The sequence below is a fragment of the Acomys minous genome (assembly GCF_964271855.1).
Source record: "Acomys minous genome assembly, chromosome: 11".
In the NCBI taxonomy this organism is placed as follows: Eukaryota; Metazoa; Chordata; class Mammalia; order Rodentia; family Muridae; genus Acomys; species Acomys minous.
The window spans coordinates 106,660,273-106,675,790 of record NC_140492.1 but is presented as its reverse complement, the minus strand read 5'-3'; the positions used below and the strand labels follow the sequence as shown (position 1 = coordinate 106,675,790).

The window sequence follows — 15,518 nt, the reverse complement described above, 5'->3', positions numbered from 1 at the left end:
TGCATTCCACTGCATGTAAAATGTTCTCCAGTGAGGGAAATAAATGATGCCAAAGGAATGTGCTTTGAATGAGGAACTGCCATGGGAGGCTCCCACCTGTGCCTGCAGAAGTGAAACCGATACGGATTCAGGAAAGCGCAGCTCTCAGTGGCAGCGGGGAAGTACTCCTATAGTTGGTAGGGCAACTGTGGGTGGCATTTGCCTCGATTCACTGTGCACATGGTGCAAGGAAGAAATGATAAGTGCTCGGGAGGAAAAGACAGCTGGGTCAGTACACGCTGCAGGCCACTAGGCAGGTGACAGATACCACAGGACTGACGGTCAAGGTCAACAGCAACCAGGAGAAGCTGCGCTGAGCTCCGAATCATTTGACCTCAGATTGCATCTGATTCAAATACCTCAGAGACGGGCTCTGAGAGAATGGCGCTCGCCTCCCCGTGAGGCTTAAGTGTAGTTTCGCACGCACATCTCAAGATACGGATCTGAAGGACAGCCTGAAACCAATTTAGCTTTAAAGCTCTTCACTTGCATTTATTTTCTAGGCTAGAGTCAAGCAGCCCTTCATTTCATAAAATAGAGTAGGTGTTCTTAGTGATCCGAGCAGAAGTTATTTCATAGACAAGTGGAGGCTGCAACAAGAGACACAAGGCAAACCGGCCACTTCAGGTGCTTGTAATTCCGAATCAGGGAGACAGAGCATCAGACACAGAACCACTCGGTTCCCTTGCTCCTGTGATACTCTGACAGAAGCAACTTAAAGGTGAAAGAAAGGGCTTGCTCCAACTCACAGTTCAGTCGGTCAAACAGGGAGACCAGGGCAGCAGGAACGTGAGGATCTGGCCACATCACATCCGTAACCAGGAGACAGTGAGATAACTCTGGTGCTTAGCTCCCTTTATCCATTTTATATAGCCCAGGATCCCGAGACCAGGAAATCATCTTACCCACAGTTAAGATGGGTCTTCCCAGGACAGGAGAGATGGCTCATCCGTGACGAGCTCTGGCTGCTCTTCTAAAGGACCCGGGTTTGATTCCCGTCACTCTCACGGCTGCTCTCCACTGTCCCACTCACCAGGGATACAATGCTTCCAGTCTCTGCAGGCACCAGGTACACACATGGGCACACATACACACACTCTGGCAATGCTCACGTACATAAAAAAATAAATAATGAAGATTAAGAAAAAAACTGGAGCTCAAACAATCTCCTGCATTTTTATTTATTTACTTGTGTGTTTGTGCGTACATATGCCACTGCCCACAAAGTGCAAGTGTCAGACCCCCTAAAGCTGGAGATATAGGTCATCCAACATGGTTATGGGTGCTCTGGTCTTCTGAAAGAGCAGCAAGCATCCTTAGCCACTGAGCCATCTCTTCAGCCCTCCTTGCTCATACACTTCAAGGAATAAACATTTCCCCATTTCTATAGTCTATTTTCCTCTCTGACCTTGGAGGCTTCTTTCATTTGTCCTATCCACTGTGGACTTAGCAGCTGGGACCCACCTAAGTCCAGAAATACAGGTGCTATGATTTGGGTCCGTGCTCCCCAACAATCCATGTGGCAAAGGTTTGATTCCCTGGTGGTAGTATTCAGAGGTCCAATGGAGTTTTCAAGGTCCTTAGGTCATTTGGGGCATCCCTTTGAAGAGGATCATAGCTTTCCAGTCTCTCTCGGATCCCTGGCATGAACCTTATGTACTTTACTCCACCACAAACTCCTGCTGTGGCCTGCCATCCTTGCCAGAGTTGCCAAAGCAGAGAAAACCTTCTGTTGGACTGGAACATCCAGAGCCATGAGCCAAAATAAACCTTTCTCTTTGCAAGCTAGCTGCCAGAGATGTTCTGTCATGATTTCACTGGCTGACTCATCTGCTAGGCTGTTTGATCTCCCTGGCTAAATGCCCCACGCTTATGTTAAGGCGACCTTTCCAGAGATACTACTGCGAGTAGGCCACGGTGTGCTTTGCTCTTACAGCTTCAGGCATCTCTGAGCATCTTAAGATGCAGCTCTTTATCTGCCCACACAGAGATAGGCCGCCCCGGGGAAGACTGAGAAGGATGTAGGCTGTTTCTTCAGACATCACACAGAGAGCTAGAGACCGTGGAACACCCAGCCCTTAAATGGGACGTCTCTATCAAATCTCTTTCCCTCTCAGAGCTCAGGGAACCCAGTGGAAGAGGAGGCAGAAATAATGGAAGAGCCAGAGGGGATAGAGGACACCAAGAAAACAAGGCCCTCTAAATCAACATGAGCAAAGTTCACATGATCTCACAGAGAGCGAAGCAGCATGCACGAGGCCCACATGGGGCTGCACCAGGTGCTTATCTTATGGCTTTAGTGTTTTGTGGGGTTTGTGGGAACAAAGTCTCTGATGCTTCTGCCTCCTCTTGGGCTCTTTCCCTCTCTGTTACTTTGTCTTGTCCAACTTTGATGTGATGATGGTTTTTGTTTTATCTCATTATCTTATTTTATTATATTTAAAAATAATAAATGCCTGGGGCTGGAGAGATGGCTCAGAGGTTAAGAGCAGTGTCTGTTCTTCCAAAGGTCATGAGTTCAATTCCCAGCAACCCCATGATGGCTCACAACCATCTGTAATTAAATCTGGTGCCTTCTTCTGGTGTGCAGGCCAGAACACCGTATACATAATAAATAAAGAAAGAAATCTTTAAAGATAAATAAACAAATGACTGAATGAATGTAAACCTACCCACTTTAGGGTAAAATTAACACCTGAACTGTCATTTATCCCTGCCGAGAGAAGGGAAATCGGTTTTTTCCAGTAGAGTAACACTAGTTAGATCAACCACTCCAGGGCAGGCCCCATGTTCAGCAGCAGTGGATCAACATACAGTGGGTGCCACTTTTTTTGTTTGTTTGTTTTATAATGTACCCTTTAATTTGATTACAATTTGGTGGGATTTGTGGGGGGCAGAGGGAATGATATATTTTGTTTCCTAGGTTTGGGGCATTTTGTTGTATTGGATTTGTGCCTTGATTTTTGTTGTTTTGTTTTTTGGGTTTGGTTTTTTTTTTTTTTTAGAAAAACTTGAAGTTGAGTGAAAGGGATGAAAGGATCTGGATGAGCTTGGGGGAGGAGAAGAGTATGGTCAAAATATATTTAAATTTAATATTGTTTTAAACAATATAAAATATTTTAAAAAGAAATGTGTAAGCGAAGAAGTAAACTGCTTAGATTTACAAAAACACAGAAAATGTTATTTCAACTACAAAATGAGATTATATTTCCTTGTGTATTTTGTAATAATGTTTTATAAAAAAATATAAGCTAAATGTTTCTTAAAAAAAATAAAGGGGTATAGGCTGTTTCTTACGAGACTATGCTGTGCATATGTCATAGCTAATGCTGCTAACAACACATTAGGTTGATGTTGGGTGGTGGCCCATCTATTTGTGAACCTCTCTCAACACTGAGGGCAAATATACTATTTTAGTTACATTGCTACAAGTCATCTTTCTATGAGTAACACAATAAAAGGAACAATATGAAAGTAAAATCAGTCACTGTTCATCATTTTCTACTTCTTAAGTTTTCTATAGTTTTCAATCAAAAAGTTTCCCGTCTTCTTTTTTTAATGTTTGGAAAAAATAAAAAAATGAGACAAAACAAACAAGATTTCCTGGATGGTGCTCTAGAAAGCTCTGTGTTACAGAGAGAGTAGTGACGCAGCAACTGAAAAAATCCTCTTATTCCACCCCTTGCTTATAAATCTGAGTTACATTTTTTTTTAAAAAAAAATCACAGTAGAGTTTTGTTTGAGCAACAGTCAGTAAGGAAACATTCAGATTTCTGCCCTGAAATAAGTATATATTGACCCAACATGGATGAGCAAAGAGAACTAGCCTCTGGGTGTTCAAATCAGGTTTGGCCAACAAGTTAATTTGTTGTAATTATCTAACTCGGTAGCTTCTCGTGATGGTGATTCTCAATGGGCAAGGTTACATCACTTTCCTGTACAGACCTTATTTTTACCTCTCTTACTAACAGGATCGAATCTTATTAGAGACGATGGCATACCCACTTAGAAAATTCTATTTCCCAGTTTCCCTGATAACCAAGGTTCTCTTGGCAACTGAGATGCAGTGGAAGCTGCTGTGCAGGGCTCCTGGCAACGCCTGCTGGTGGAAAACAGACTCACAGTTTGCCTTGTGTGGACCCCAGGACTAACTTGACAAGGAGATGCTTTCTCCGTGCTGTTTCTCTTCCCAGCACTTGGCTATATAACACCATGCTGTAGAACAGCGCAGAATAACTACTTCCTGTTACTCCCAGCTGCCTCCTGCAAGAAGAAAGTAGTTAAATGGTGGCACGGAGCCTCGGACTCCCTGTGAAGGTTTTTATCCAGAGCCTCTCCTAACCGCGATCCTAATACTAGACTGCGAAAGTTTATGGTTTTCTCAAGTTACTGGAGCTCCTGTCCAGGTCTTTATTGTAGTTTCTTTTTGGTGGTGCAGGGGATGAAGGGGAGGCCGTGCTACGCAGGTCCTCTGCAACTGGAGTCCCCAACCCTTCTTTTTGTTTTGGCCCTTTCCTTTAGGGTCACTTTTAGTGAATAAATTGAGCCACTTGTCTTATAAATTCCCTATACTTTTCATACCTTGTATCTGTTGATTGAATTCAGCTTGTATCTTTTAACATGGTCCTATACCCACAAAATTATTTATTATAATAATTATTATTGTTCTTGTTGTTGTTGTTGTTGTTGTTGTTGTTGTTGTAGCTGATTTAGAAACAGACATTTAGGTTCAAGTTCAAAACACAAACGGAGGCAAGAAGATTTCATAGTACAGTAGCAGGTTAAAAGCTACATTAGCCCTTCAGCATCCTAGCTATTATTAGCATTGAGATGAGGTGTGGATTCAGACTATTATCAGCAGCAGTCACCATTCCTAGCTTCCCCGGGGAACTTCCATCAAGTGTTTTAAGAAATGTAGATGAGGGCTAGAGAGATAGATGGCTCAGCAGTTAAGAGCACTGCCTGCTCTTTCAGAGGTCCTGAGTTCAACTCCCAGCAACCACATGGTGGATTACAACCATCTATAATGAGATCTGCTGTCCTCTTCTGGGGTGCAGGCACATCACAGTATATGTAATTTTTTTTAAAAAATCCTTTAAGAAAAGAAATGTAGATGATCATTACCTAGAAACTGTTATTTCAGTTAGACAGGACGAAATTCTTTTTAAGTTTCGTATTCATTTATTTTATGTGTGTGTGTGTGTGTTTGCATGTGCGCATGAGCACAATGGGCTTGCCTGGAGCCTGTGGAGGCCTGAAGAAGAGTGTTTGATCATTCGGAACTAGAGCCACAGACAGTGTGAGCTGTCATGTGGGGACCAAACCCAGGTCCTCTGCAAAAGCGGCAAGTGCTCTTAACCACCGAGCCATCTCTCCAGCTTCTTCTTATCTACGGACATCTGGTCTGCTAACCTACTATCCATTTTGAATTGTATATATTTTACATAATACAAACTCGCCTTCAAATGCCCTCCTAGTATTTTTTGAATTTGGGAATGGCAGAACTTTGCCTCCAGTGGCGCCTGTACTATGCTGTCTTGGTGATAAGATGCAGGTGGTTCTGATGGGCATTTTGAACTGCGCATGTCCAACAGAACTCTGAATACAGCACGCACATAATGAGTGTGACAAGTGCTTTTACTCAGAGCAATTCATATTTAGACTATCCTACACAAGCAAGCAAAAGCAGCTAGATTCAAAAATAAAACACACATATACACATGCACATAAATGTTATGCCACAGATTTATTATAGCACAGAGAACAAATCCATATTCTCACAACTTATACAGTCATTAAAAAGTAAACAGAATTAGGTGAGAACCAAGGGATACAATCTCATAATTTCCCAAACAACGAAAATGTAGTATACTCATTTAGAATTCTCATTAAGTATTAAGACAGAAAATCTAACACCCATAGGTATTTTTTAAAATTTGTATTTATAACATATATATTGGACCTCAAAGACTCATAGAACTTTTATAATAAACTATACTTAATAGCTGGGATTTTTGCTTATTGGGCAAGCAAATTCAAAGGTGACAATGTCCTGAAGAGTAGGTAAAACCCCATTAGAAGCTCTGTTTGACCAAACACTGCCCACACAAGTTCTACCACCAGTGACACTCATTTTAACCTACTGAAGCTTACACATCAACCACGCTCGGTTTTCATACAGCATTTCACCTCCCTGTCTTCGCTCATATAATTGAGAATGTGGGATCACTCAGGTATGTAATAGCATCTACCATACTGAGCCATCTTAACATAGGCTGGACACACAGAGTCAACACAGAAAAACATGGATCCCTGAGACCGTCACAGTGACAGACTAGCACAGCTGTTCCCCTCGGCTCAGCTTGTCTGTTGACGTAATTCTTTAAGAATGGAAAACTTCCTGTTATGCTCTGTTTCTCATTGTAAGCAAGTGGAATCACTAAAGGCCACATAATGGCAAATAACTTTAAAAATGAAAGTGAATGTGGAGACAAAGGCGTGGGGCACAGTAGCGGATCAGGGAAGAGCAGGCAAAACTTCAGAATTTGCAGTCAACGAAGACTTGGGCTTTGTTGTAAAATGAGCAACACTACGTGGCATACATGACGGGGCCATCAGTACTGATTTTGAAGTCCTTCACACGTAAATAGCTCTTCAAAGAGGAAATGTCCAAGTATTGCTAAGTAGTTCTGGCTCTCCAACAAGAAAAAAAAAATTATAGAAAATAGCATTTTTAAAGGGGGAAAATGCCACATGAATTTCAGCCCTTCACAACATGGCTTATAGGTCTGAAGAAAAGGAAATCCTGGCTAATTCATGATTTTGGAAATATTTCTTGGTGCTGTGTATCCATAACACTAAATATTTATAAAAACACAACCATAATGTAGTGTCTTTGTCTCTCAAATTCTAACACCCTTTGTTTATATAACCCCCAACTGCAGTTGCTTCCTAAGCCACACTGCATAGTAGCTTTTCAAAAAATTAATATGTAATACAAAGGCACCTGAGGCAAGCTAGTCACGTGAACATTTAAATATTCAGCTAATACATAGGCAAGACAACCCTTTAAGCCATGACATATCGGAGAGTGGATACTATAACGGACTGTAACTTTTCCCCACCAAATTCCACAGCACTTGGTTCGCTGATGCACCCCTCTCTTCAGACATACACAAAGTTAATTGTAGAATCGTCATTAGCAAATCGTCTTGTTTTGCATCATAACGTTCCCTTCACCTTAGTGTCAAAGGCATCAGTACAGATACTGAGGCACCATCGCCTGCAGCAGCTTAGACACGTGTTGGGGGGGGGGGGAGTCTTATTGGCAGGCCTGGGGGCAAGCACTTGGAAGAGGCGTTCAAACTTACCATTAACAATTTAGAATAAGAGCTTATCAACAACCCACCTAGGCTTCACCTGTGTTAGCACTTTAGATTGGGAACTGAGCCCCACAGTGAATATAATGTCTTCTGAATACAAGGAATAAGTGACCGAGCCAGAACCCAGAATCAGGGGTTTCCAGACCAGGCAGGAGGAATCTATTGTACTCTGTGGATCTCAGGCCATGTTCAAAATAGCTAGTATTTTTCATCTATCCTCAGAAGAGTACTGCATTACTTCATAACCTCCTCTCACTGGAGCAAAATGCACTAATGCCTTTGATTAGCTTGAAAGGCAGCAGGAAACCTCCTGGATGCTCCAGGCTCATCCACTGAGAAGACTTATCTGGGAGCTTTGGACTCTCAAAGATTGGAAATAACTTATCATAAAAATACAAGCTCTTGGTTTTGAAACGTATACAAAATGCGCTGCATAGGCAAGTATCTCTTGATTGTCAAGGAAGGCAAGATATCAGTCTCAATTGTAAATCCAGGCTGCGCTTGTATTTTAGTGATTCTTGGTTTTCACATTTCCATTTTTTATAGTTTTGGGCAACCTCTGACCCTTGGTATAAGCACGGTACCAAAAATGGAGGAAGAGCAGCAGGAAGATGCATCCGTAACTCATAATGATGTATAGGAATACCGGGTACTGGTAATTGCAGTCTTCCATGAAGAAAATCTGGCCTATGTGGATGGTGATAAGAACAAACTGGACCTGCGAGATGAGAGGATGAAAAAGAAATTAGATATGAAAACAAACCAAGTTGGGTTTATGAGTTCTTCAGCCATTGCCTAAGCTACTACTGGGGACCAGGGCGGTGTGTGTTTAAATACGGCCTCTCTAGAAGTGAGAACAGGTTAGGTGTGGTAGCAAAGCCTAGATGGGAGTTAAAGAAACCCGACATTTGGTGCCGACGCTGCACAGTTCCAGCAGATCCTACTTAAATGTTCCCTGGAATGTGCTGTGTGGCAGCAAGTACCCTTCTTAGACATCTAACAAAGCGGTTGTTTGTTTGTTTGGGGGGGAGGGGGTCCTCAGGGACTCTAGCCCTTGGCTCTGATGATGTGTGCCGTGGATCACCACTACACTATGACCTAATTTTCCAGGGCAATTTTGATTTCTAACATTCTGTCCTCAGAGACTAAGTAGTTTAAGTTTTAGAAAACACTAACATCCAAATTAGAGCCTTTCTAGTTTTATGGGGCGGGGATGGGGGTGGGGGGGCCACAGCACATCCTTAGAGCTGCCATGTGACCTTTAGCACCATAGGTCCAGCCCGTCCTAGGAAGGGGCTGGGCACAGTGCCATATTGTTGTCTCAGCTACCTGGAAGGCTGAGGTGGGAGCATTGCCTAAGCTCACGAATTTGAGATCAGCTGGACGATGCAGTAAGATTTCACTTCCAAGAAAAGGAAATGAAAGGGGGAAGAAGTCCCAGCTGCCAAGAAGAAGGACGGGGAGCAAAGACTTGCTTGGCCTCCCAAGGATGCTCAAAGGCTCTACGGGCAGCAAGAGGCTACATATTCGTAATAAGGAGACTTTCTATGTTAATGCTCAGAGGTTCTTGGGTATCTTTCTTTGATGCTTGTTTGTAGAGGGGGGACCATACATGAGCCACGGCATGCCAGTGCAGGCCAGGTTAGCTCTATTTCTATCCTTCCTCTGTGTGGGTCTCAGAGATCAAACTCAGCCATCTCGCTGCCCTCTCCCGCTTGGCACCTTTTTATACCTAATCAAAAGTGTTATGTTCGGTAGTAGTTTTAGGAAAATAAACCTCTACAAAGAAGTAGTAGATATGAGCTAACTAACCATGGTTAAATTTCCTGCATTATTTCTTGAAATATAACTTTATTGTTAGCATCGGCCTTCACTGCAACATTCTATAAACTTCCATGGATTTCCTGTCCAGCAGCTGCACTTTCTCTCTTTGGTTTGCAAGAATAAAACCCTGGAAAGGTGGAACAGAGTCCTCCACACATGAGTGCTTGAGAAAAGGGGTGAACAGATGTCTGACCCTCATTCTTACGTACACATCTTTCCAAGTTATTGAAATTCTTATTTATTTTCTAAAACAAAGTCTTATGTAGTACTGGCTGGTTTCAGTCTCCTTATGTAGCTGAGCATGACCTTGAACTCCTGATCCTCCTGTCTCCACTTCCCAAGGGCTGGGTCTGGAGGTGTGCACAAATATACCTGGCTCGCTTTATTAAAAATGTGTCACAACATTTGTTAGATGAAAAAACTAATATAAGATTATGTATGTAGTAAATATGAAGCCTATAAAAGCCATACATACATATATACATATATACATACACACATATAGGGGAAAGTTGAATGAAAGCAAAAAAATACCTATTACCCCAGAGAGATGAAATTTTACTTGTATATTGATTTATTTTTCATTTACATGTCACTCGGAACTAGGAAGACTCTCCTACACTAGGCTACACCCCAGCCTGATTCATTTTTCTTCTTGTGGTATTTTAATTTCTCTGCAATAAGCACACATTACTGAACAATGAGAAAAATACTTCAAAGGAGAGCAAACTGGAGAATAACTGCCATGACGTCACAACATTCCAAAGTAGGAGTAAAACAAACATATGAATTAAAGTATCCGTTTCACTGCTTCCTCCAGATTGGTCATTGAGATTGTTGCCAATTTCAGATACAATAGCTAACTGGAAGGCGCTCCTCTGATCTTTCCTGAGGGTCCTCAGGGGCTGAGGCACCAGGATTTCACCTGGGACAGCCCTCTACAGGGCCCTATCTAATGTCACTGAGCGAGTCCCCAACAGGCTAGCTTTGCTTTAGTCCCACTTCTCCTTGGTGTCTCTGGCGGACTTTGGCACCCAATTTACACTATACTTCAATTCAGGAACTACGTAGATGGCAGAATTCTTCTAATAGAGTGTAATGACTAAAGCAGGTCATTCCTCACTCAGTTATTAAGACAATTACATGCCATGTATTTTTAGAATTCAGTCTTAGGGGGTATAATTTGGCCTAAACTCAGTGCCTTACTCCTTCAGGCACTGATGACCTGGGGTGGCATCCAATCTATATAACCCACGTGTTAATTCACACCAGGAATCCTCACAGCACTCTGAGGAGGAGAGAGGCAAACTAACCAAATTAGAATTAAGCAGGTTAAGCAGAAAGGCCCGCCCCTTCCTTCCACGTTACAGCCCTTCGCTGTTGACTCAGAATATGGAATTTCTAACTTGTACTTCAGTATTATTCTTTTTTTATGGTCATATGACTTTGACATGATTTTGATTACAAACTTTTTTTTTGTAAATGCATCTGAGATCATTATACAAACGAAGACTGTATTAAAATGGCTTAATCATATGAGAGCCTGAGCTACCAAGTCTATTTTATTCTTAGCTGACACAGCTCCTGATAAATCACACCTACAAAGGACAGGCATCCCATTGCTCCATGGACTGCTCTGCGTTCATCTAGACTCCTAACTCACAGAGAAAAGATGTGACTACAGTATTGCTTCATGTTTAAAGAAAACCAGTTACTCACAAGCTGCAAAGATGTCAAATGTTTTTTCCACCACAAATACTTCTGGTAGGCAGGTCCCATTGCACACAGCCCATAGTAGGAGTACATGACCACGTGCACGGCTGTATTCAAAAAGGCATGGAAGGTGCCCAAGCCACCTGAGAGAAGAGAAGTTACTGTAAAATGGCCCCTTGTCCCTTAAAGTCAGACACATCTGCCCTAAGATCTCAGTATCATCGTTTCTCTAATTTTCATAGGAGGAAAGATACATAAGAAATATCAACCCTGTGAAGCAGCCATCACCTACGAGTTCAATAAAACATTTAGCAAAGCGCAAAACAGAAATCTTACAAAATAAACCAACACGTCATTATGTGTTATGCTTTAACCTTAAGATGAGCCTGCGATTTGAGTTTAAACAAATTAGTTCAAACTCTTAAATATGCTACATCACTGAATAAGAATCAAAAATGTATTTTTAGTGAAGGTTAACATTTATAAGGTGGACAAATCACACTAATCTTAAATGTATGGATTAAGATGTCCCACAGGCTTAAATTACCTACCTATTCCCGTCACTACCCCCAAGATCAAGATACAGAATACTCAACACCACCAAGGCCACCTTGCCCTGTTGCATCTCTCCACAGTGACCTTCATCCGGTTTCTGTCATCAACTATTCATTTTGTCTGCTAGTACATTTCACATAGCTGGAACCACATAGCATGGACTCTTATTTCTGCCTTCTTTCATACAACACAACAGCTTTGAGTTTCTTGCATGACGGTGTATACACTAATAATTTGTCTTTTTCCTATTGTTCAGCATTACGCCATATAAACACATCGATATTTATCCATTCTCCTGTTGAAAGACACTTGGGTTGCTTCCAATTTGCATTCCCCTGAGCGAAGCTGCCAACACAATCACTGTGTGGAATCAAATTTCTCTTCCACATTCTCAATGCTGTGCATTAGATATTTTTAAGTCACTACTAAGCCCCACTAAATCTGCCATAATCAATGACTGTGATTTCAAAATAAATAGCTATTGACAATTAAATCACTTTTTTTTATCATACTGCTTCCAGTTGGTTATGTCTTCCAATTTTTAATTTCACCATCTTTAATTAGGAGGAGACCAAAAAAAAAGCCACAAGAATGTAAGAAAAGATTATTTCAGTTGCCTTCAGCTGTAACAGTCCTTGGTGGAAGGGACAAAGCAGCACGTTTCGCTGATGGTGAAGAAAAAAAACAAAACAAAACCAAATTCCTCTCTAAGGGTTCTCTCCTAAGGTGTTCAACCTAGAGAAATCTGCATTATACCTGGTAAGGTTAGCCTGGGATTTAAGTTTTTCAACAGATAATAATCCATTTCCTTAACTCCAGAAGTCTTTAAACTCACAACTGATTATGGTAGAGCTAATGCCTAAACACTTTGAGTTGTCTGTGGGAAGACGTTACAGAACAGGTGCAAAGCAGCATGGATTGCTTTCTGAAAGTCCGTTCGTGGGGCGGGGAGCTGTGAATGCGCGTGTGTCCCCCCCAGCACACACGTCGAGGTCAGAGAACAACTGTGGGCATTTGGTCCTCTCCTTCCACCATATGGTTTCTGAGAATCAAACTTGGGTCACCAGGCTTGGCCTGGGAGGCAAGCGACTCTGCCAAGTGAGCCATTGTGTTAAAATAATTATTCACAATCGTAGTAATTCTGAATGTTTCTAGAAACTGTAATTGCCAAAGTATTCCTGTCAAAGGACACGCTTTAAATAATTATGTCATACTCGTCCAAAGGCTCATGTTATCCGGTACTTCATACACTTTAGTCAAATTGCAGTTAATTCCTTTATTATTATAAATTCCAGAAGCGACACCTTTATTGCCGCATGTTACTATCCCTTCGACTTTTATTATTTATATTTGGATTAATCTTCCCATATCCAAAGAAATCCAAATAAATTATAAGGTGGGAATGACCTTTTTAAGGTAACTAAAATTTAGAGTGGCTGCCTATTCGTATAATAGTTCAAAAATCAGGCTCGTTCCTGGGAGGGAAAGGGAAGACTGCGCATGCTCATTTGTGTCCAATGAGACCGCACACAGGAAGTACAGCTCAGCTTTCACCAGGGCTTGTACTCGAGCCTTGCTCACTAAGAGACCACTTTAACCACGTTACCCTCACCATTTAAATAAGTTCTTCTCAACCTGTGGGCCAAGACCCTATATAGGGGTCAAACGACCCTTTCACAGGAGTTGCCTAAGACCATCCTGCATATCAGATATTTACAGTAGCAAAATTAGTTATGAGGTGGTGACAAAAATAATTTTATAAATTATTTATGAAAATAATTCCACCACAACATGAGGAACTGTATTAAAGGGTCGAGGCATTAGGAAGGTTGAGAACTACTAATTTAAATGCATTAAATTAGCATCGTACAGGGACTGGCATGAATGTTACTAAGAGGACTAAGTTAAAGACTTGTTGAGCAACAGAAGCTGCCCAATGACATTAACTTGCTTATTTTCTCTACCGAAAATAAGCTTTTTAAAAACATACTACTGTAGAAAGTTTGTTCATAAAACAACCACATTTTAATTAGTAATGCTTCCTACTTGACTCTTTAAAAGGCTTTTCAAATGAAGTGTTGCTTTCTTTACAAGAATGGGCCTGAAAAGCAAATATCTCAGAATGAGTTACAATTAGTTCCCTCAAAATGTTATCTTTTGACATATTATCTTTTGATTTGCAGAAAATAAAAGAATCACTTGTGTAGTTATGATAATTCTCTATGATCCTCAAAGGGGGTATTTATATAATTAATAGAAAAACCTACCATGAAAATACTCTCTTATTCAAAGGAAAAGCTGGGTTCCTATTATCCTAGAAGGAAGTGGAGGAGGCGACAGAAAACCAAACACTAAACAAAAATCACCTGGCTCCAGTATTTGCAAAGATTGGCTTAAGCAGACAGGCCTGCTCTACATTTGGCTGTTGCCAACCACGCTTTTGGAAACAAACCCTGTTGTTTCTGGGCCTCCCACTGAAAAGGCAGGGAATGAGACGTAGGTGTGTTGACTAGATCCCCACCTAAGACAGAGCAGGACTACCAGCTCACAGAGCACACCAGGGACACAAAACATTCCTTTTTTTTTTTTTTTTTTTAACCTTGACTATTCTTTAAAGGAGATAGGAATTAAGGTCTGGGTAAAAGACACTATGATAAAATGCTTGATATCCATAGACATGGGACATTTCAAACCTGAGGTAGAGCCTTGTTTGAATGTGCATTTCTTTAAAGCATTACTTGTTTTGAAATGGAAGCTAGAACATCAATGGATTCAAACGAAGGTAAGAAAACCACCCAGTTTCATTCTTCAGGTAAGATGTAGTTTTCCTGTAGTGGAACCACCACATATTTAATGCAGAAAGATAAGAAACCACAGAGAAGAATAAAGAAGCCAAGGGAAACACATCAGTTTCGGTATCTTTAAAGCACCTGTGTGTTTTTTGGAGCACTGCCTTCCAATGTACTTCTTTTTAAGAATTACAATACAGTATAGCTATTCACTGAGACCCACGGAAGGGAGGTTTCAAAACTCCCTGGTGATAACCAGTTTGACTACCACCTGTGGATATTTGAAGATCATTACAGGAAATGGTGGATTGTATGCATTATAATCTGTACACACAGACCCATATACTCTATAATATGAAGCCATGTGCATGCAATGGAAGCAGTTCTGTACCATATTGCTTAGAAAATAATCACAAAGAAAGTGTCGGTGCATGGCTTTAGCACAAGGGCAGTTTTCTTCCTTGGTTTTGATCCATGGTCATCTGGATCCATGGATGCGAAGCCCACAGGTACAGGAGCCCAACTATATTCTGATGTTATGGGAGAAATAGAAATGAAGTAAAGGCCTTGAAGACACATTTACTTCCATCTTAAAAGGTAAAATAGTCTTAAGAGGAGCCTAGTGAGAGGTGATTGAGGACTTTCCCATGTGTCTCTTGTTTTGTCTGGCTATGCCTCCCTGTTCTCTTTATCAGTTCCTTTGTTCTCTCCACATTCCCCTCCTTGTTTTTACTATGATCCATCTGCCATACTACACTGCTAGGCCCTGCCCAGAGGCCAAACAGATGGCACTGCCTGATCTTGGACTTTCAGCCTCCAAAACCATAACTTAAGTTACACAGACTTCTTTTCTTCATAAAGCAACCAGCTTCTTTCTGGTAGTCTGTGGCAACACAGAATGGACTACGGGTGTATCTGGCATTAAAAATTTGAAGGCAAACAGAACATAGACTTAAGATAACACCCAACTTTCTGTGAACAAATTAGGACTGTTTTTAAGTAGATATCAATGAAGCCGAGGCTTTCGATATTTTACCTATTTGTTTATTACCTACGTAATTGAAAACATGTAGTAGAACTCTAGAGAGAAAGAATAAAGGCTGGACAAAATGAAAGTATATATATATATATATATATATATATATATATATATATATATATATATATATATAATCTTTCTCATAAGTCTTCATGTATAAAGAAGGGTTGGCGTTTA

At 41.1% G+C, this 15,518-nt stretch overlaps 1 protein-coding gene across 4 annotated transcripts in view; it reads right to left on the bottom strand.

The window, feature by feature from the left end:
• Positions 1–5,766: 5,766 nt before the first annotated feature.
• ELOVL7 (ELOVL fatty acid elongase 7) overlaps positions 5,767–15,518 on the bottom strand; it is a 70,470-nt gene continuing 60,718 nt past the window's right edge. For all 4 annotated transcript variants that reach the window (XM_084802582.1, XM_084802581.1, XM_084802583.1 and 1 more), the window contains 2 exons: positions 10,965–11,101; positions 5,767–8,139 (listed from right to left, as the gene is read on the bottom strand). In XM_084802582.1, coding sequence (XP_084658708.1) covers positions 7,930–8,139; positions 10,965–11,101 — 347 coding nt within the window. In that variant the 3' untranslated portion in view covers positions 5,767–7,929. The remainder of the gene's footprint in view (positions 8,140–10,964; positions 11,102–15,518) is intronic.